At 39.0% G+C, this 21,313-nt stretch overlaps 1 protein-coding gene across 2 annotated transcripts in view; it reads left to right on the top strand.

The window, feature by feature from the left end:
- ENOX1 (ecto-NOX disulfide-thiol exchanger 1) overlaps positions 1-21,313 on the top strand; it is a 365,314-nt gene that overhangs the window by 290,239 nt on the left and 53,762 nt on the right. For both annotated transcript variants that reach the window (XM_065637556.1, XM_065637549.1), the window contains exons 10-11: positions 7,609-7,715; positions 10,975-11,092. In XM_065637556.1, the coding sequence (XP_065493628.1) occupies positions 7,609-7,715; positions 10,975-11,092 (225 nt within the window). The remainder of the gene's footprint in view (positions 1-7,608; positions 7,716-10,974; positions 11,093-21,313) is intronic.

Raw genomic sequence — 21,313 nt, 5'->3', positions numbered from 1 at the left:
GTAAACAAAGAAAGAAGGGAACGAGTCTTGGCAAGCAGGGCAGTGTAAGGCAGGCAACAAATGGAGAAGTAAATGTTCCCTCATAAGAAGTGTGAGATGATTTTTTTGTTTGATTACCAGAAGAGACTTCAGCTTTTAAAGCCTCCTCATTTGTCTCTCTATTATTTTTCTTCGGCAAAAGAAACCATATCATGCCCAAAACAAATATAGCCCGCTTGGTCTCCTAGGAACATTCTAATCTGCAAGATGCCTGGACAATTGTTGCTTAGAAAGAGTCCCTTCCCTTAATGCGACCTGAACCGGAGTTCAGTCACATTTATGACATTCCTTCATCTCAGAGTTCCCTTGGGGTTCTTTTTTTGGACGGGCTTACAAAAATAGTTGTTCCTGCTTTTGCTTTTTTTAAATCTGAGAACTGAAAAAGAGGTCCGCCTAACCATAAATAACAAAGAGAACAGATAATTAAATGCAGTGCATTGAGGATGGTTTATAATCTTGTCAAGCTGATGAAGAAAGTAGCATTCAATCTTTCTTTGAATTAGTGTGGAGGGGAGTGTGTGGGGGGATTTTTTAAGTTTGTTTCTGGAAGTCGACATAAGATCCATGAAGTCTTTTCTATAATATAAGATGACAGTATTAAAAGAGCGGATACCGTACATTTGTAGCTACCCTACTGTGGTGTGCTGGCCTGATGTCAGGTTCTTGTTTGTTGAGAAATGACATGGAGGTGAAGTGTCTGGTTGACTCCAAGTGATTTATCACATGGCCAGCACTTGCTGTTACATCAAGCTGTCAGTTTCTTTGTTGCTAAGTAAACCACATTTCACAACCTAAAAGATTTTCGAAGCTTATTTTGTAGGTAGATTTTCTATAAATATCTTGCAGACCAAACTGGGCCCTCTTTGATGAAACTGTGTTTTTTTTACTTCAAAGTTTAACATGGAGTATTCTTCCATTTCCAGAAGTATTAATTGTTGATATACATACCTCAGAGAAGTTACTGTGCAAGTTTCAGTATAAATCCTGAAAATGGGGTGTTTTCAGTATTCCCATAAAGCCTCTTTCACACTCTTTCTTGCTGGACAGCTTAGCTGAAAGAAGAAAGGAAAACAACAGCTGCTGACACTGAAGTTTGATGTTTTTACAAGATCAGGGATTATAATTTGTGATGTGGTATAGGTGTTTTTATTTTTTCCTTCATCTGTGTGGAGGAATCTGCTTATTGTATTATGAAAAAATATTTCTTCCTGTATCACTCAGATATAGACCACTGACATTCACTCAGCCCCTTAGTAATCCATGCAACCACGTTGACTAGGACCAGTCTGAAGTCAGATGGAAGAGGAAGTAGAATCAACCATCAACCCAGACAAATCTTATTTTGGTCTCAAACATTGTAGGCCAGATCAAAGGGAAATGTAGAAATAATATCATGTAATTTAGAGAGAGGACACTTAGTTTCTTAGTCTTTCTAGTATTCAAGTAAGTGAAACGGGGTAGACGGAAGAGGAAAACATCCTTCTTCTTCTGGTAAGACTTGTAATGGCTCTCTGCAACACCAAGACCCTGCATCAGGACAAGAGCAGAAAAGATGAGGCTGCCAGTAAAAGGTGATCCCACTGACTCTGTCTATAGGATTAAACTAAACTGAGCTAGGGCAGGTCTGTCCATACTGTTCAGCCATAAGAATGTTGTTGCTCTCAGCCAGCTAGCATTTTCCCACGCAATGCGGGTACAGTTCAGGGTTTGGTGCAAGCCAAGTAGTTTCTCCAAAAGCATGTTTCTGGGAAGAGAGAAAGGTTGCTGCTGCAAGGACACTCAGCATGTTGCGCCAGTTGGTTTCAAGGAACGAGAATAGTCCCTGGCTCATTTTGATTGCTGTTACAGATGTAGTGGTTGGCAGTAGGGCAAATTGAGGGATGGCAGCCTTGCAAGCTGACTTGCAACACAGCAAAACAATTTGGGAGCTAAATCAATGCAGGCACCGTTCTCTTGGTCTGTCCAAAAAGGTGGAATTTGGGTATACGATAGATAAACCCTATGGTTTTCTCCTTTATCACACTATATCGTAAGACCAGACTATGTCTTAAGTAACCTACAGCCACCGAGACAACAAGCAGACCCAACAGTAACCTGCTCTTCTCTGATGGAGTTACAGCTGGGATTCACCCTCTTTTTGATGCCCATTGACTTTTTATGGGATTTTTTGTTTTGTTTTGTTTTTAAAGCAGAAAGAAAGCAAAAACAAACCATAGCTACCATTTATTGTGGCAGATGAGTGATTTTGCATAGCTGTCAAAATCAATGTCTTCATTATAGAAATCTATAATGGCATTTGTTTAGGTATCCAGCTGATGACCAGCGGTATGTCTTACTTTAGGCCCTATCCCTTGTATTATCTGCAGCCTTCTCCAGGGTGATATTTCCAACATCTATGTTTTCTGCTTCTGCCAGTCAATGGCAGGCACATGTGTTTTTCCCTCTGTGACGTGTGAGTTGGGTAACAGAGAGGGCCTTCACGTTTCCAGCTGTAAATGTGTGAGAGGCAAATTCTTTTCTCAAAGTAAACAGTATCATGACCAAAAGACTGAGAGTTTCACCTAGATTAATTAAAAAAATGTTTCTTTCTTTGTGATCTCTCTACTGTTTCTTTTATTGACATCACACGTCATGTTTCTAGGTGCAATTTTAGCCTTGGACTTTATCATAGAATCACAGAATCAGAGACTGGTTTGGGTTGGAAGGGACCTTAAAGATCATCTATTTCCAATGCTCCATGCCATCAGGGAGGACACTGTCCACTAGACCAGGTTGCTCAAAGCCCCATCCAACCTGGCCTTGAACGTTCCCAGGGATGGAGCATCTGCAACAGTCCACAGCCTGTTCCAGTGCCTCTCCACTCTCGCAGTGAAGAATTTCTTCCTTATATCTAATCTAAATCTACCCTCTTTCAGTTTAAAGCCATTACCCCTTGTCCTATCACTACATGCCCTTGTAAAAAGTCCCTCTCCAGCTTTCCTGTAGGTCATGTTTAGATACTGGAAGGTCTCCCTGGAGCCTTCCCTTCTCCAGCCTGAACAACCCCAACTCTTTCAACCTGTCTTCATAGGAGAGGTGCTCCAGCCCTCTGATCATCTTCATGGTCCTCCTCTGGACTCGCTTTAACAGGTCCATGACCATCTTATGTTGGAGGCCCCAGTACTTCTTAATGCTAAGATCTATTCAGTAAGTTACCAAATGACTTTCAGTATTGTTGCCAGAAATATTATCTTTCCTATTCAAAATGAACCTGGAGACTCTTAATTCATTCGCTCGCAGCATGTAGCCTTAACTGCTGTAATTCCTTGGTTTGCTGGGCTTGGAGCCAAATCGATTGGCAGATTCCAGCTTACTCAGAATTCAGCAGCAAGGCTTCTGACCTAAACCACGCCAACTCTATATCCTCCCTGTGCTGCAAATCTATATTTGAAAAGCATGTTATACAGTGACTGTAACAGTTTCCTTTACGCTGTAATTTTATGGGTGGAATTTTTCTTTTACCCTGCGTGTCAACTGTCGTTCTCTTACAGAATTTTTCTGAGCTAAATTGCCATATATTCTACTCTTGCACTTACAGTAATTTAGTGCAAAGCCCCTTTCATCCTGTATCCCTAACTGGTGGAATTAGGAGTGGAATTCTACATGAAATCTGATTATTTTATCTGCCAGATAAGAGTTTTGTTTTTATTTTAACACTTTGTGTTTCAGGTTTTTTATTTTGTCTCTTTTATCATAAGGCATTATAAAACATTTCGTTGCCGGTATTCTTTATTTTTACATACAAGAAATTAAAAATAATCATGTATGCACAGTAGCTGGTAATGTAATAAGCAAAGGAAAAATTGAGTACTTATTTGTCTCCTGAACCCAAGGAGAAATTTCAGCCTTCACTCAACGATGTATTTAAAATAGCCTGCTTGATAAATGTAATGGAGTGTAAAAATGTTCTACCTCTTAATCTACAGATGAGACTATGCTTTGGTTCTCATTTATTTCTGTTCTTCTCTATATCATTTTCGAATATCCTATGTCAAATATTCTCTTCTCCTGGAGATGATTCTAGCTTTCCCTTTAATCCAGTCTTGTATGCAACTTCTCCAGGCATCATTTAAGGGATTTTTGTTGTTGTTTCTAGTTTTTCTGGTTGTTTTTACATTTATACTTTATAACAACACACTATTCTGGTAGCCTGTTTTATAGCAACAGAAATTGAGGTTTAAACTTTTATTTCATATGCTTGGTATGAACAGGCACCTCTAATAAAGTGCACTATTGTTACACTGCATTTGTTAGACATTGACACTTACATATCACTCTAGGTGTAGTTGTTGGGTCTTTTTAGTTATTTATAACTCAGCAGAAAAAACAATAAGATAATAATCCTTTATCTGAAGCATGCTGCATAATTACAAGCAGCAGAATAAGTCATTAGGAAAGATGCAATTATTTACACCCTGTAAGTTATATTGATAGAAAAAACAACAACATGGTATGGACCCTTCCAGAACAATGTGGGTTTTTAAACCCTAATTTAGTAAGGAAACAGCTTTGCATATGGTCAATGAAAATTTGATACAGCATAGAACTTACCAACAGATGTTTGAAAATGAATATTTCATGTTACTTAATAATTCTACTTACCAGTCACAGTTGACAGTACAGTGCATCCTAGAGTTCAAGGTGCTTTAGAGAGATAGGAATGACCTGTTATTTCATTTTGGTAATTTCTTTCTGGAGGTCAGGAAATGCTCTGAAAACCATGGTGAGCAGCAAGACCAGGAGCAACTGTTTCACTCAGCTTCTGCAGATATCAGCCTAAAATCTCTTTGGCCAAATTTTACCCAGACATGGAGGAAAAGTGAGTTAACTGGAGAGTTTTCAGCTAATGTAAACTCTCTTAGCTTCCCCTTAGGGATGAATCTGCCATCTTAGTGGGTTGTGTGTGACTAGATCACCCATACAAATTTCATCCTGATCAGGGTTGGGCACATTACCTCTTCTCTAGTAATTAACCAGAGCACAGGAGTTATGCCAGCTTTAGACTTCCAGGTTGTCTGTGGGAGAACAAATCAATCCTGATGCAACCTACATTAACCTACAAACAAATGTGAACTGGCAGAATGGGTTTATGTTGGATTGTCATCTCCTAAGACATGAATGAAGGATTTTGATGCAGCACAAAAAGATGCGAAGCCACTTTACTGTCAAACCATGACCTTGGCTGCTCTTTAGCTCTAATGAAATGCTTCGAGGCCTTTTATGTTGGATATTACCTGTGGGTGTTTGTACCACTTCATAGCCTAGATTGCTGTGTACATTGAAATTGCTATGTGTACACTGACACTTTGAATACAGAGTACTAGGATGTTGGTCTTTGATATGTACTAATTTATGCTCTCCCCTACATTTTCCTTCTTTTATTATCCCTAGCTGTTTATTGCATAAAGTTTCTTTAAATGCCTTGATTTTTAGCATCTAGTACTCATAGTACCCTACTTCTTTTAGGTTTTTTACTATCTGAAAATTAGGTAAGTGAAGGAGATCCTTTTTCTGCTCACTTTGTCTACTACAAGAAAAACTCTTTGACATCTTCCTAGCTTGTGTTTCCATTGAGGAGAGTTTCTGAAATTATCAGATAATGGCTATTGATAAATCTCAGCACCTGTTCACAGAGTAGAAATTAAACACTTTAAAGTTCAAATGTTTTACAAAATTCAGATGATCTTATTAATACCTATTAGTGGAAAATGGCAAACCAGCTCTTCCTTATATCTTTGTGAAACTTTTCCACTTGAATTTCCACTTACAAACTAAAAACAGATTGTTAATTAAGCAAGATTTTCTGAGCACCTGGGTCATCAACACAATGATAGTAATTAAATTCTAGCCTCAGTTTCTGTACACATAATAATACAGTACTTTAGAATTTTCATTCTTTTCAAATTAATTGAATAAATATACACAAGGGATACATCCACCCTTCACTCCAAGAAAGTTCTAATAGGCTGAAATTATTATGTCTGCTTTTAAAACTTGAACAGATCACAAATACATTGGATCATCCCAGTAGTTTTGAGGCATCTTCTTTAGTATAAACTAAGTGTAAGTATTAATTTAAAAAGACAACATTTATTTCTATGGCTTTACAAGTTAATTAGCCAGTGCTAATGATTGCAAAGAAAAATTTCCATATGTGGTTCAGAGTGTTGTAGTCTCCCCGAATCTGAAAGCAGCCTGCAATAGTGGTAAAAAGGAGAAGAAATGTGCCCCTATTCAAGCAAGTAGGGTTAACGTTCAGATCTAGACATGAAGGATAAATGACTGACTTACTAGGTGAGCTCACTACTTTGGGAAAGAAAGGTTGTTATGCATAATAAGATCCTTCACTCAGACTTGAGTGGAGGAGAGCAGCCATGGATCAACTCAATGAGAGACCAGATCAGAGGGAATTACAGCACCCCTGCCACCATTTTTCAATGAAAGAGGTGGGTGGGAGGTGCTGCAAGCTGCATCTTTACAAATCGGTGGACATCATTTCAGCCCAGGAATCTAAAGAGATAAATAGCCAAGCACCTTGTCAAAGACTTGAAGCATTTTCCAGGTTGAGTTCATAGGTCAGCACTGCTGCTCACTCAAGAGTACAGCCCAGGTCATTTGCAGAAAATTTGGATTTCTTGGTAATTTTGCAGTTAGCTGTGCTGGGATTAAAGCAACTTACATCCTGGTCAAATCATTTCTAGGCAGGTCACTGTTGTGGAAGGACAATATTGCTTGTAACTGATGTGAAGAGAAAGAGTGTTGAGAGATAAGCTTTGGATTTAGGATGAGCAAGTAGCTAAAAACTTAATTGTCGTAGATAATTGTCCTAAATATGGATGTCTAGCTTCAGAACAATTTCATCAGAGTTCGACAAGGGAAGCCCATTTCACATCTCTTCTTCATCTTATATGCACAAAAATGCGATTGTTCACATGCATAAACATACATAGGCCATGGACACAGGACAGAATAATCTACCACAGGTGAGCTTGTTTATATTAAACAACAGAGAAGCAGAAGCTGCAGCTACAGAATGTATCATTAATGTATAGTTTAGCCCTTCCCATCTGCTGGCAAATTCCCGCTATCAGATAGCCACCCTTCAAAGCAGAGCCTGCTTGTCTTTCACGCTTCCATTTCTACAGCCTGCTCATCTGTACGCAGCTGCTGCAGGGGGACGTGCCTCAGGCTTATGTCTGGAGTGTCATTTCTGTAGTCACACACCTATAGCCACCCATGCAAAGGCACGTGGTTGCAGAGTTATGACGGACATCACGGGGAGGCAGCTGCATGCGTGTGTTTTGGTACATAGTTATAACTTGTGTAGACTAAAGTTATGGAGACAGACTTGAAGGGAGACATCTCCAACATTGATAAAATGTAAGTACAAAAGACACATCATTGGACGGATATTGATGATGTTGTTTCAGTAATGACATCATCCATAGACTCCTAGTGTCTTTGCTTTGCTTCTCTATAGTGATCACAACATAAATTGCTTGTCTTGTTTGACTTCCTTGTTCACCAAAGTTGAGCAGATTGTCGCCGTTTTCAACGCTTCTACCAGACAAAAAGCTTGGGACCATTTCTCGAAAGCCCAGCGAAAGAACATAGACATTTGGCGAAAGCATTCTGAGGTTGGTGATTTTATTATTACTTTCTATCCATCATCTCACAGCTGGATTGACACAGAACGAGTGTGATTGTAGCTGGACATAGTGTATGCAGCAATATTTACGGCTACCATTTTAGCTCTTAATCAAATGGCCATTATACAGTCTCATCTACAGTATGAATTGCTCCCATTGCTCTCATTATGTTAATAGTCATTAAATAACACTAAGACAGAGAGCAATGTGTTTTTATTTTTCATGCAAAATTTGGGAAGTCGTTGGAGGATTATGTTTACTAGCTAAAAATAATGAACTGAAGTATTGAAATTAGGGACAATATTTTCAACTAAGGATAGAATTAAGAATTATTTCTGAAAAAGATCTTAGGAGTCATCGTGATCTGTTTTAAAAAGAAGTATTCTGTAGCACAGATTTTTTTTTCTCATTGTGCCATTATATGGTCATTACAAGATGACTTTGCCTGAAAATAAAATAAACAATTTCTTTCCTAAGTAATGACTTAAGCATTTAAGTCCAGAATTATTACATACTCCTTCCCGTTTGTTTTATGTTTATCTTTGAAAAAGTACATACATCACTTGTATTGATTCTAAGTATTATGCTTGCAAAGAAACCAGTATAAATGTAATCACACTACCACAGAGAGTTAGCAATGTGGGGCCATGCATGTGTGACTGTCATAAGCTTGAGCAGAGGAAATGGGATTTTAACTCCCCTTGCTGCGAGTGGCAGCAAAGGAAGCACTAGACCTCATCCTGTGTTATGGTCATCCAGCTTTCGTTTTTAATTCAGTATATACGCTATGAGCCTGTATTTTAAAAAGTAAGTACCGCTGTCTTCTTTGTTTTCTTTCTTCTTTTTTTTTTTATATGAGCAATTTACATACACTTGTTTTACCTTCATGTAGTACAGTATGTTTATTGTTAGTATCACAGTCCTCTAAATGATTTTTCTCTGTCTCAGAATAAAAACTTTAGAAGGTAAGGCGCACTTATTTAATTATTTTGTAGTACACTTGTAAAATAAGCATTGTACACTTAGCTTGAAAAACACTAAAGTGCTGTGATATAAATCATTTGGATAACATTTTAAGTGCCCATTAACTAATGCTAAATTATAGTTGAATACCAATGGCACTAAATGTAACATCCACATGAATACCAAATGAATTCTTTATTATCAGTGCTATTATGGTGAATACCAAATGGCTTCACAATAATGGGACACTTAAAATAGAATGTTAGCATAATTTATTGGTATAAACTATATTTTTCATTTTATTCACAAATATTTCATATAAGTAGTAGATAAAGCCTTTGTTCAGTTGAAAGTTGGGAAGTTGGGGATTGATGTTTGTCTTATCTTTTACAGAAGTATGAAAATATGATTTGCTAATAGCTTATTTCAGTTGCACAAAGACTGTCCCTTCTTAAACTAACTTTCTGCAAAGGGATGTGGCATGTTATTCATCTGCTGCCTTCTAAATCTTTGATAAGAACCAGTATATTTTAGAAATGCCGATTTTTCAGATGTGAAATATGATGGAAATGTACAAAATGGCGTCTTTGATTCAAATCATATTTCCTAACTATGGAATTATCTGCTAATTTGTTTAATTACCTGACCACTTCCCCTCCTTTTTTTTTTCTCTGAATTTAAGAAAGCTTTGCTGGGAGCCCAAACCCAAAGCAAATACTCATGCACATACACATTCTCCATGGAAGATTATTGGCTTTGTTGCTAATGTCGACATTGATGCATCAAGGACATTTATCCCCTAAAGAGGGAGAAAATGTAAGCTGATGTCTGCTCGTGTATGCAGTATACTTCCCCAAGAAGAAGTGCAGGTGGCCTTTTCCAATAAGGAATTAATAGCATGCTAATTTCTTTCAGAGGTGCCTCTGATTGCGTGAGACACTGGTTGACAATTTACCTTTTTAATCACTTACTTTTTTCATTTGGAATTATTCTTATGTAAAACGCCCACTAATTAGCCTCCTTGCTTTTGCTGGGATTAATGGGCACATATACATTTATCACAATATTTGAGATCTGCCGATGAACCAAGGGTACAGCTCAAGGGAAACGCCTTCTCTTTTTTTGCCCAGTCCCTCTCTGACAGCTTATTGTTAATTGCACAGAGCAGCGGTCGGGCTCCTCAATGCCGTCTCCTCCTTCTGTGCGACTCTTCCTTGTTTCAAAGATTTCAAACCACCTCTTTGGGAATTAGGCTTTTTGTTGGCAGAAAAATTAGCTGTCTGCGGACTGAAAGGGCCGACACTAATCACGGTGCAGCATCCCCATGTTACACCTGACAGGATTATTAGGACAAAATAGAGTCCTCTCAATCTTCTCGGCTCTGCCATTAAAAAGCCAGTCACTACACCCGCGCCAGCTTTTCTACCCAGAACAAAGACCGTCTAGACTCCCACAAAGCCCGCGTGCCTGCCCATCATTTACCGAGTGACATGTGCACGGGCTCCCTGCCTGCCTGCCCTTGCGGCGGTCGCCCAGAGACCGCCCTGTCCATGCTGGCACTCGTTTTGGATCAAGATCCAGAGAATTTCAGGACAGCGTTACCGGGCTGAGTTTTTTATATGTGAGGTGATCTGGGCATAGACACAGAGGGCGAGATTCTTTTGCCCAGCATTAGGGACCTACAATATAGAGCACTCCCTCTGCACTGGCTGCTCTTGGCTCCCTTTACCATCAGCAGAGAGAATGAGGCACTCTTAGGGTGTAGTTAATATGACTTTGTTTGGTGAGTTACTTTGTGGATGTGAATCACCTTAAAGTGCCTGTTTCTTTGCATTTCTGCAAAAGGTGCCTGCGTAGGAACTAGTTTTACTGGAGACACCTACACTTGGCTGGATGAATCTTACCCCAAGTGGCAGAGAGAAGCAAGAATTCTCTGCACCTTAAGCAGACTGACAGTCTCTTGATCAGTTTGCTTTATATACAATTTTAAGCATTATCCTTGCTGTTGAAGCATTCTCCTATGTTTAGCAGAACTAAAGATCACTTGACATGGAGACTCACTTTTTCTCTTGTTTTCCCTGATTGTTACCTTCGACAAACTCTGTTCTTTCACAGGAAGAATTTCCTGTGCTACTGTTGTTATAAATATTCACATACAAATAAATATGATTACAATGATAAATGGTGTATAAATAGAAACAGAGCAGTATATAAAACAGATACTAAATAATACATCATGACTTCATGGAAGTTAATACTGACAAAAGGTCATTTTGGATTTTAGGAGCTCCGAAATGCTCACAGTGAACAGCTCATGGGAATCCGCCGGGAAGAGGAGATGGAAATGTCTGATGATGACAGTGGTGACAATCCCAGTAAAAAGCTGAGAGTAGATGATTCAGGTAAATCCAAATCCCTCTATAATGTCAAGTGTATTAAACTACTGGTTTTTTTAAAAGCAAACAAAAACTTACGTATGAGAAGTGACGTATTAATAGCTGATTATATAAGGCAGTATCTTATTTTACACCCTCATAAATTAGTTATTTGAATGATGCAAGCTGTCTCTAGGAGGTATCTGTCACCTGCTATGATCTATAGGTACCCTAACAAATATGCTATCCTATTTTAACTGTGCGTTCTGTGGAATTAACTTTTAAGGGTGCATATGTCACAATACGGTACTGTGCACTGCATTCATTTGACTTTCATTAGGTGGATATCAGGAAAGAAAGAACAAGGGTACTTGTAATATGTGGAAAGAAAAGCAACTTTTTCAGCCTTCTACAAATACTTTGCTCTCCAGGGCGGACACTCCAAGAGGTGGCTCAGAAGCTGCCTGAATTACTGACTGGTAACATGATCGGGATGGGTGATATAGTTGATATTTTGACAGTGACTGATAAAGTTGTGAGTAGCTAACAAGGGTTTGCCTGTTCAGACACTCCAGAAAGAAAGTTTACAGAAGCTGAAGCCAAAGCATGACTGGAAACTGCCAGCCAGCAGTGAGCTTTAAGGGAGGTAAAGAAGGAGGGAGCAAGATGGAAAGAAACTGAGAGTCTGATCATAAGGGTAATTTTTATCTAAGCCTTTCATGCAGGCACCACATAAAGAAAGGAAAGAATTTCGTCCATTAAATGGACACGCAAAAGCGTGGATTCAAGCTTACGCAGAAAAAAGCTCTTTGTCTCCTCCTGCAACAAGATGCTGTGTGAGATCGAATGACTCCAAAATTAAAGACTGAAGGAAGGAGTGTCACTCTAGCAAAGAAATTTTTATTACAGCATCTCTCTTGAGGGGTGATTTAATGTTTTTCTTGGAAGAAAAACAAAACAATAAAACCTGTAAAGCACAGTCTTAATTCTTGCTTGGCTAATGGTGAGGGTTTAAATTTTCTAGATGCCATTAGCAAATTTTTGGAGCTGAGACAGTGGGTCTCCGCAGACAGAGCACTGCTAGCAATCAGAGATTTCTATAAATGTCTAATCATTTTACCTTGACTGTGTGTCCAGTGTTACGGAGGGAAGTCATTGGAATTAACAACAGGAAGGAAGAGCCAGAAATACCCACAGCCTGCACTCCAGGAGAAGAGTAATGATGTTTTGAACTGTCATACCTATCAATTCAGCTGGGTTTAATATATTCATGTTTAGGGCTAAGCTACGCTGGTCATTCTTTTTGCCTCTGATTACGAACATCACAACTGGGAAGGCAGCTTTGGTTTTCTTCTATTAAAATGGTCATTGCTATCAAATGTTTTGATATCTGAGATTTCTACAATGTTCCATCCCAAACAACTTTAGTTTGTATTGTTAGAATGTGAGCACTTGAGTCGTCTCAGCAATAACAGTAGCAAGCTCAATGCTGTGCCACATACTACATCAAAATTTAGTAATATGAATCCACATGAGCATTCGTCCATCACTGTCCATTGTACCATTCATCATCCTCTTGATCTTAGTGGAGTTGATCCTGCCTGCTGCATGCATAGAGTCGTCCAGTTCTAAAATTAATTTTACAGCTTTCTTCTTCCAACATTACACTCTCAGCTAAAGCAAGGGGATTTGATTCTTCTGTCATTGACAATGGAGGGAACTTGGACTTAAACCAAAAAAGTTATTGGATATAAAACATTGGTAAATGAAAAGAAAGTGAGAGGAGGACATTCATTTTTTCATTTTTCTGCACAGAGAAGTGATTCTTCCTTCTTTTAGTATTTTTTTGAAATTACTATTTGTGTTAGCTGCCTTCTCTTTTTTTTTCTTTCTTTTTGAGTATGTCATTCCAGAACCATCTCTTTGTCTCACTGGAGTGGATATTGGTATTCACAGTAACCTCTGCTCTACATAGAATGTCTTTTAAAGAATATTTTATCACAAAGAAACAATTCTGCATAGTATCAAGACATTGACACTTTATTTTTAACCCTTTTTCTTAAGATGTTTGTCTAAATGCTTTACCATGGGAAGGGCAAGGCTTGAAAAACACAAAGGAGATATTGTGCCTCTTCAATTCAAGGACAGCGTGCACACATAAGGCTTAGGAGTCTAAATCCAAAAGTGGTCGAAGCAACGATATGTGATAAATTGGTTTGGATAGTTCCAGAGTTCTGGACTGCCTATCCTGCCATCCCGATTATTTTCTTGAGGACATTATTTTTCAGCCTGCACTACTCAACAATGAGAACAAGACTCCTGGGAAGTTACCATCCCCAAAGCTACAAAAGGTGACAGAGATTCCCCCAGGCTTCAACTCCTGTGTCAGGTCTTTTCTAACTGGCTCACCTAGTCAAATCACTCCTAGTACAAGAAGGCTTAAATAATTCAACAATTTAGGGTGGTTTATAAGACCTCATCCTGTCTTGGTAAAATGTAGTTTCAGGAGACTTCCAGTGTAATTTCTTCTAGTAGTCAAGCCCTTTTGACTTACTCTGTGAGCATCTAGGTAGTATGGTGCTGAATGTGTCACATTTCTTCACAGCTGGACTGCTTAGAACAAAAACTTCTCCAGGACATCTGAAGAGAAACCTATCCATCACCCTGAAAAAAAAGAGGGTGGATTCCAGCCCCAACATTTGAAAACACAGTGCAACACATTTAAGCTCTGAGGTTGTGCAAAATGTCTTCAGTGCCTGCACACTTAACCAGAATTGCTGGAACTTTGGATTTCAGAGGAGCGTTACAGTGAGCTGAGTCCCTTGTACACAATAAGTTCTGGGGGTTTGGGGCGGACGATGAAAAAGCTATTACTAAGAATGGTTTGAATTTTTTCCTCAAGTCATGCAAGATATTAAGCCATGCAAGAGATCAGGTCGTGGTCCATATTAGAAATCTACTATTATAATAGCCATTTTTTGGGGAAGATTTGGGTTTGTTACTTGCAACGATGCAGAACAGCTCCAGAGGGACTTGTTGGAAAGTGCATCCCTCCATTCGAGACTTAAATCCTCTCCTTTCATCTGCCCATTGCTCTTCTCTTAGTTGTTTATTACGAAATTGCTTTACTGATATCAGTGATTCAGTGGCAGAGCTAAGAATTGGGACCTCCAGTCTCCTGAACCTGTCTTCTACCCTCTAGTCCACGTTGCAGGGCTGGGACACTGCCTCTTGCACAAAGACCTTCTGCTCCTACAGTTGTTTTACAGGTCACTCTCCTCAGGCTTAGTTAGTACCCTACTTTATCGTGTGCAAGCTGAATCTTCAAGGAAAAGGAAGGCATCGTTACCTGCTTCTTCTATGGAAAGCATCTCAAACACCTGGAAGGGCCCCGCAAAGAACCCCCCAGGGAATTCAGTAAGTTGGCTGAACTAACATACATGCCTAGTTTATAGGAAATCTTCCTGGTTTCACGGATGAAAGGTCATTTGCATTATGGGGAAAGGTGGCAAAGGGTTGACCTGAGACTGAGCAAGTCCCACCTGTAGGATCAGTTATTCCTTTAAAATGATTTTTTCTTTTTTTTTTTTCAAAATTCAACCTCTGAACAGTGATTTTTCTGCAATGTGGATTTCAGCATTTGAAAGGGACAAGAGGATTGCTGATGTAAAGCTGGGAGATTGCTAAGAAAAAAATAATAATGATGATTGGCAACTCAGTTAATACATTTGAAAGTCAAGGTGCAGCTACTGAAGCATTAGCTCAAGGGGAAAAATAAAAGAGATTCAGCGCTGGAGTCTAGAGGTTATATGAAAATCTTCAGAATGATCAGGATTTATGGATGCTTTGTCTCCCACCTGCTGGCACTGGGAGTAAGGATCCACATGTAAAAGCCTCCAAAGTAATTTTAAGAATTAGTGAAGTGAAGCTGCGTGTTGTAGAAAAGAGCTGAAGTTTGGTTTATGCCTAGAAGGCACCTGTAATTTTACTTTAAGGGGAGGTGGGTTAATCTCTTCCTCTTGCAGTTCTCAACGATGTGCCATTAATTCCAGCAACTCCGACTTCAGTGAGAGACTGCAGCTGGCACTGCGGAAAAGAGAGAAATGCACAGTGCTTGCAGAGGGAGACGGGAAGGATGGTCGTGTGATTAAGGCTTTTAACTGGGATCCGAGAGTCTTGACCAAATCCCAGCTCTGCTACATACCCCCGGCTTGGTCTGATCAATGGATTTGTGCTGTCTCAGTTCCGTACTACCAAATGGAGGCCACGATGCTTCCTTTCATTCAGCCACTGTCTGTTCTGTCCATGTGAATGATAACCACCTTGGTATAGGGCTGTCTTCAGCTCAACAGATTTGCAATAGCCCATCCATTGGTCCCCTGGAGCATTTCATCACCATTGTATTACCTGTGGTGAAGTAACTGAATGACATCTCAGGGACTGCATGCAAATAATAAATTGCAAGGTATGTAATGCAAGCCCAGTTTGAACACATAAGACTGGCACTGCTTTCCAAGTCAGAAAAGACATCCTCTATGGCAGGATTTTCAGACATACCTAAAGTAGGAGCCAAACTTAAACATTGAAGCTCTTTCTGTATTGAACAGTAGCCTGGATCTTAAATGCTCTCCTGAACTGGTCTGTCCTGTTTGCAGCATCAGCTCCGTCACTTGCCATAGGAGACAGGCTGAAGAGTGGACAGTCTGTCCCCTAGAAGAGTGTAAGTCCTTGTGAAAGTCAGCATTTGAAAATCGCACCCTGGTGCACACAGCATAAAACAGGCTTTGTGATATTGTTCCTAAATCTACCTTGAAAGTTGCAAGCCTGGCAAGTCTTCAAGGAAAGCGTGAAACAACACCAAAGCGATCTGTGTGATGCTTATTCATCTTTTCTCTGCAATTCAATCCTCTTTTTGCTTTCTCTAAGGCTTGTGTGAATGCAGAGATACACACGTGGAATGGAAACTGTGTTTTATGGCTGGATTAAACTGGTAGGAAAGCTTTATATAGCTTGTTACAACTTTGAATAGAAATTGCTGACTCCTAGCTGTGTGGAGCTGAGCTTTGCTTTTCCTTTTCTTCCAACTGGCCCAGTGTCACGGCAGATCTCATGTCAGATGTTCTTCTTCCTACTGATCCCAGGGTCAGGGATTTCTCCTTTCCTTTCTTGTAAATCTAATCTTTTAGGTTTTATGGGAGATTTTAACTAAAGTCTGATTTATTTTCCTGTCATTAACTCCATTCCATAGCTTTTTGGCATCAGATTTTGTGAAAGTGATACTGGTATTTTACAAGCCCATAATTTGCCTATTTTCCTTCTAAACACTTGTTCCTAAAGATAATGTAAAAAATAACAAAGATATATTTACTTTAAAAATTAATGGGCTAGCTTTGCTTTTTTCCTCAAATAAATCAATACCATTTCAAAGCCATCAGCAGCGGGTGTCATAATCAGCCCTGCGGTATACAAACATATAAAGGTGGATGAAATTAAACACTGCTAACAAAATCTACTGACCAGGTTTTATAAGCAACCTAGAAGAAGAGAACATATTTAAACCTGAATCTCTGAATTTTCATTGTACTGACATGACCCCTCTCTGGCTAGAGAAGACAGCTGAGCAACCCTTTTGAGGTCTCCGAGTGCAGTAACTTCCCTTTGAATGGAAATGCTCTGGACACAGCAGACAATCAGTTTTGCTCCCAGGGACCATCAGGGATGATCACTAGAAAGCAGCACAAGATGATTACTCCCTCTACGCCGGGAAAAGTCTGCTCTAGTGTCTTTCACAGCACACCAGTTCAGAGCTGTTATCATCAGGCAGACTCCAATTTTGTGCCTTCAAATGCATTCCATTTTTCCCACAGCTCTTACAAATATAGGCTGAAATTCAGGAAGCAGGTAGGCAGGGGCCTAATTTTATGGCCCTGCTTTTAAGTCCCTTTGGCTCTAATAATGCTTTTTGTGCAGCTGAATTTAGCAGAAATGCCTTGATGAATGAGGGGTGAAGGTAGCTGCCAAGCCTGTCTTCCCTAGGGAATAAAGACAGCCTTGTCCTGTCCCAGATACTGGGCCGGTTCCTCAGTTTCAGAATGAAGGTCTGTGCCGTGTCTTGTGGACACAGCGCTGAAGGAGTTAACCTAACTTTCAATCTTTGGAGGAAACAGACACTTCAAAGGCATTTTCCTAATATGGGTTTTAGGAGGATGTCCCGTTTGCTACAAAACAAGTCTGTTGCGCTTTGATGCTTTTCGACTGCCAGAAATACTATTATCTAGATTACTTTTTATCATGTTTTCTGGTTATTTCATACTGATAAGGTTTTCTGCAGCTTCATTACATACGAGAATAGATTTAATCCTGTTTTTAGTAAGCTTTAAGGACACCGAGGGATTATTTATGTAATAAGATGCAAAGTTGCTATGGAAAATGCTATAGCAACCTAACATCTTCACAAAACCAAGCAGCCACTTGTGACAGCAATCTAAATTTACATTTATTTTAGTGTCATTTTATTGACATTCTTAGTATCTCATTTTGACAGCATGGTAAAATATGTTTTGCATTCATGTTTGAACAAAATTAACAGCATGTTGTTGGAATGAAGATTGTGCTTATAATTTTTTGAAATAATTTTGGCATATTTCATTTTCTGTAAATAGTACTAAAATAGTAGTGAAAAGAAGTTTGAATGCATCTTTTTTTTGTGATAGAGCAAACAATGCACGCTGAAAGTAATATTTTAGAAGTCAGTGAAATCTAAACTGGTTTTATTTTCTTTATACCTGAATGAAAATATTTTTGAGAAAGAAATGATTTTGTTATTAGAATGTATTTCAAATCCTATATCTTTTATTATAACTTTCCCAGTTCAGGATACAGGCTATAATTTTTCATTAGGTTTCATAAAGCAGGGCATCATTTCTGAATGCATAGACCTGCTCTATTTAAATGGGACTTTTCTAAAACATAAAATAGCAGTACACATTGCCCCTTAGGAAGTTAAATAAAAAGGGGAAGAAAAAATAAACACAAAGCGACAAAACAGTCTGAACTCCGTCCTGTGCTCATTGCAGTTAATAATGAAGCTCATATTGACTTCAATGGGAGCAGAAGCAAGCTCTGTATATTGATTTTCTCCATCCCCCTCCATTAAGAATCCTGAAGTGCACCTGTAACATTGTTGAAGTGGGATGTTGGCAGCAAAATCAATAAAAGACAATATTAGAACATATGCTGTTTTCAGCTTCCTCTCAATCTGATATAGCTGGTATTAGCATTCTTCTCCAAATTACACTTCATGCTTTCTATAAAGTGACCTTCCTTATAGTGCCTTCTCCACTATAAAGCTTTTGTGCTCTTACTCTCATATTTAGCCTTTAGGAGAATGAGCCCTATTTATAACACTGAAGACGATTGATTCTGAACAAAGCATAAAGAACAGATTCCTTCAAGAGGAGCTTCAGCCTAAACCCTCTTTCTGACCTCCTATGAAAGATCATTTCTATTATTGTTTAAACTAAGCTCTTGGTTTTAGGCTTTCTTAATTATGACGCGTTTCATGCCCTATTGGTTTTAGAAACCTTTTTCACCCCAGCACATTGGAGAAGCCTGCAGATATTGCCTGAGGTAGAGATTTAGGTACCTTCTTATCCACCCTTAAAACCAGGAAACTTCAGCCATTGCTAAGATGTCAGAGGAGGTAATGATCAGAAAGCAGAGTCTTTTCCAATGTCAGTACAAGCTTTTAGACTCATAATTACAGATTTGGGGAGCCTCCTTATGTCATGAGAGATGCAAGGCTGGTTGAAGTTTCCAAAGCATTCAAGGTTTCCTTTTCAAAGCATGCAGCTTCTCAGTCCTTGTGCATCCAGCTGACTGGCAGTCTGTGGTGTGACTGAATGCCGGGAGTTAAAAACCCACCCAGCAGAGCTCATGTTTGAAGCTGGATGGCGATAGCAGTTCCCAAAACTGCTACTAGTTTATGATGTTCATTCACTTTGGTGAATGAATCTTAGATTCAGAGGCGTTTCATGGTGTCCTGCTCTTTGGCTTTGGATTAAGACTACTTCACATTTCTTACTAATGACAGATATCCATAGCATAGCATTTTTGTGACTAATATATTGAAGGATTTAGTTCACAAAGATGAAAGCCAAGCGGATTCAATACTGCTTGGAGGTGAGTGATCTTCTTTCAGTCTTATGTGGGTTTAGATTAATGGCAGAGGGAAGAGAAAACAAAAAAAGCATTCTTGAATATGAAATGACCAACTGAAGAACTGGATACCATACCAAAACCATACCATTTTATTACACTTCTCCACTAATTCCAGCATGTGACTCTTTGAACATGAGCATATAGAACTCCAAAGGAGGAAAATTTGTTTCTTCTGTGTTAAAAGAAAGGTGGTTTGTTTTGTTGGTGTTTTTAATTAGAAATTAAAATTGCTGTGGTTTTTTGCCTTTCTATGGGCAAACAGTTTGCAATCCTTTTTTTAATTTATTCAGCCCTCCCCATATTTGATGCACAGCAAGTTGCATCAAGCGCAAGAACTGTGCCAAGCATGTCTTTACAGGTCTTGTATCCAGTGATTTCTGAGCTGCTTCTACAACTGCCAAGTGCCCACCTCACATGTCAACCAGGGGTCTATCTGAAGAGATTTGGGTGGTTGCTAGTCCACAACACCAGTGTCTTTGTTGCTTCTTTGTCATGTGTCAGATACAGACTGTCATCCCTCTTAAATTTGTCTGAGCTCTGGAGACAAGTGAGCACTTTTAACAGTCAAGGAAAAACACAGTAAAAAGCAGTACCTCTCTCCAAGTTGTTTTATTATCAGATAGTCATCTGTCTCATCATGTTTTGTTGATATATTTTGAGATGCCTCTGCTGTCAGACCCTGATCCCACAAGCTATTGCCTGCTGCTCAGGGTGTTTGCACTCACCTTCTGCTCAACACCCACAGACACAAAGTCCTAAGCAGTGGCTTACCCAGAAAGTCTGGTGCAAGGAATATTTCACAGTTATGTCTTCAAAGTTACACGCTTTTTTCAAATTTCAATAAATTGTCTGTTTCTGAAAGGACTGGAAATACCACTAAGCTCCATAGAACCCTGTCATCTGCAAGTTTGCAACACATTTTATTTTTTAGTATCTGAGAAAATACTTACTAAGCATGTTAAACTGCAGAGAAACACAGTGTCTTCTATTTGCAGATACTAAGTATGCTGAAGGCAGGATGGAGGGGAGAAAGGAGGTTTGGGCTTGCAAATGTAGGTCTTACAGTGATCCTTCCATTCACAGAGGGGATACATGGTTCAAGAAATGCTGTCTCTGAATGTGAGAGTCAAGAAATTGCAAGCTTCATGTGACCACTCACTTATGCTTTCTAAAGGGGTAAAAATATATTCCCATATTTAAGATCCATTGTTATCTAAGGCCAAAGTAACTGCAAATATTTCAGTCTTATATAAAATTTTAAAAGAAAAATTAGCTCAGCTCTCCAATCCAGTACAAGGTCAGAGAGACAGCTGGATAAATGCTCTCCTACAATTTAAGGTGCAACAGAATTTTGTACAAAGGTGGTTTATCCTCACATTTATAGAAAGCACTTTACATTTATGAGAAAAATTTCCCTATTATAGATCAGAACAATGCAAAACACCACAGTCACTTCGAACATTCAGATCAGCCCTTCCTTCTCTAAGGAATGTGACAAACTGAAGGATTCACGTGCACACTGTCAAGCTTGTTTCCAAGTAGCAATGACAGTTTCTTCACATTTTCAAGTCCTACAGATTATTCTTTTCAAGTTGTCACAGTGGTGCTGGGCCTGAGTGCAATTCCTAATTCAAATGCCAACAATAGCAGTGCGGCCATGCATCTTGCAAATGCCAATGTTTATTGTTTAAGTTTGAATAAAAATATAGGAATTACTTGGACTCCTAAGAAGTAACCATCAGTAACCCACCTATACAGAGGTTTACCTATATAGAATGTTTCAATATCCTAAATAATTTATGTACCACGTATACACACATATATACAATCCATTTGTGCAATATACATAAGGTTAACATAACATATGTGAAACACTGAGCATTCATCAACACCTCTTGTGCTTTGCAGAGTTCAAATGTCTGTACCCTCAGTTGCAAAGCACCATTAATAAATCTAGTGTTTTTCCACTACAGATGTGGGAGAGGGTCATCAATGCCACTTAACATCTCCCCAGAAACCAGTGCTTTT

This window comes from Caloenas nicobarica, chromosome 1, assembly GCF_036013445.1.
Source record: "Caloenas nicobarica isolate bCalNic1 chromosome 1, bCalNic1.hap1, whole genome shotgun sequence".
Lineage (NCBI taxonomy): Eukaryota > Metazoa > Chordata > Aves > Columbiformes > Columbidae > Caloenas > Caloenas nicobarica.
This window is presented reverse-complemented; position numbering and strand designations above follow the sequence as displayed.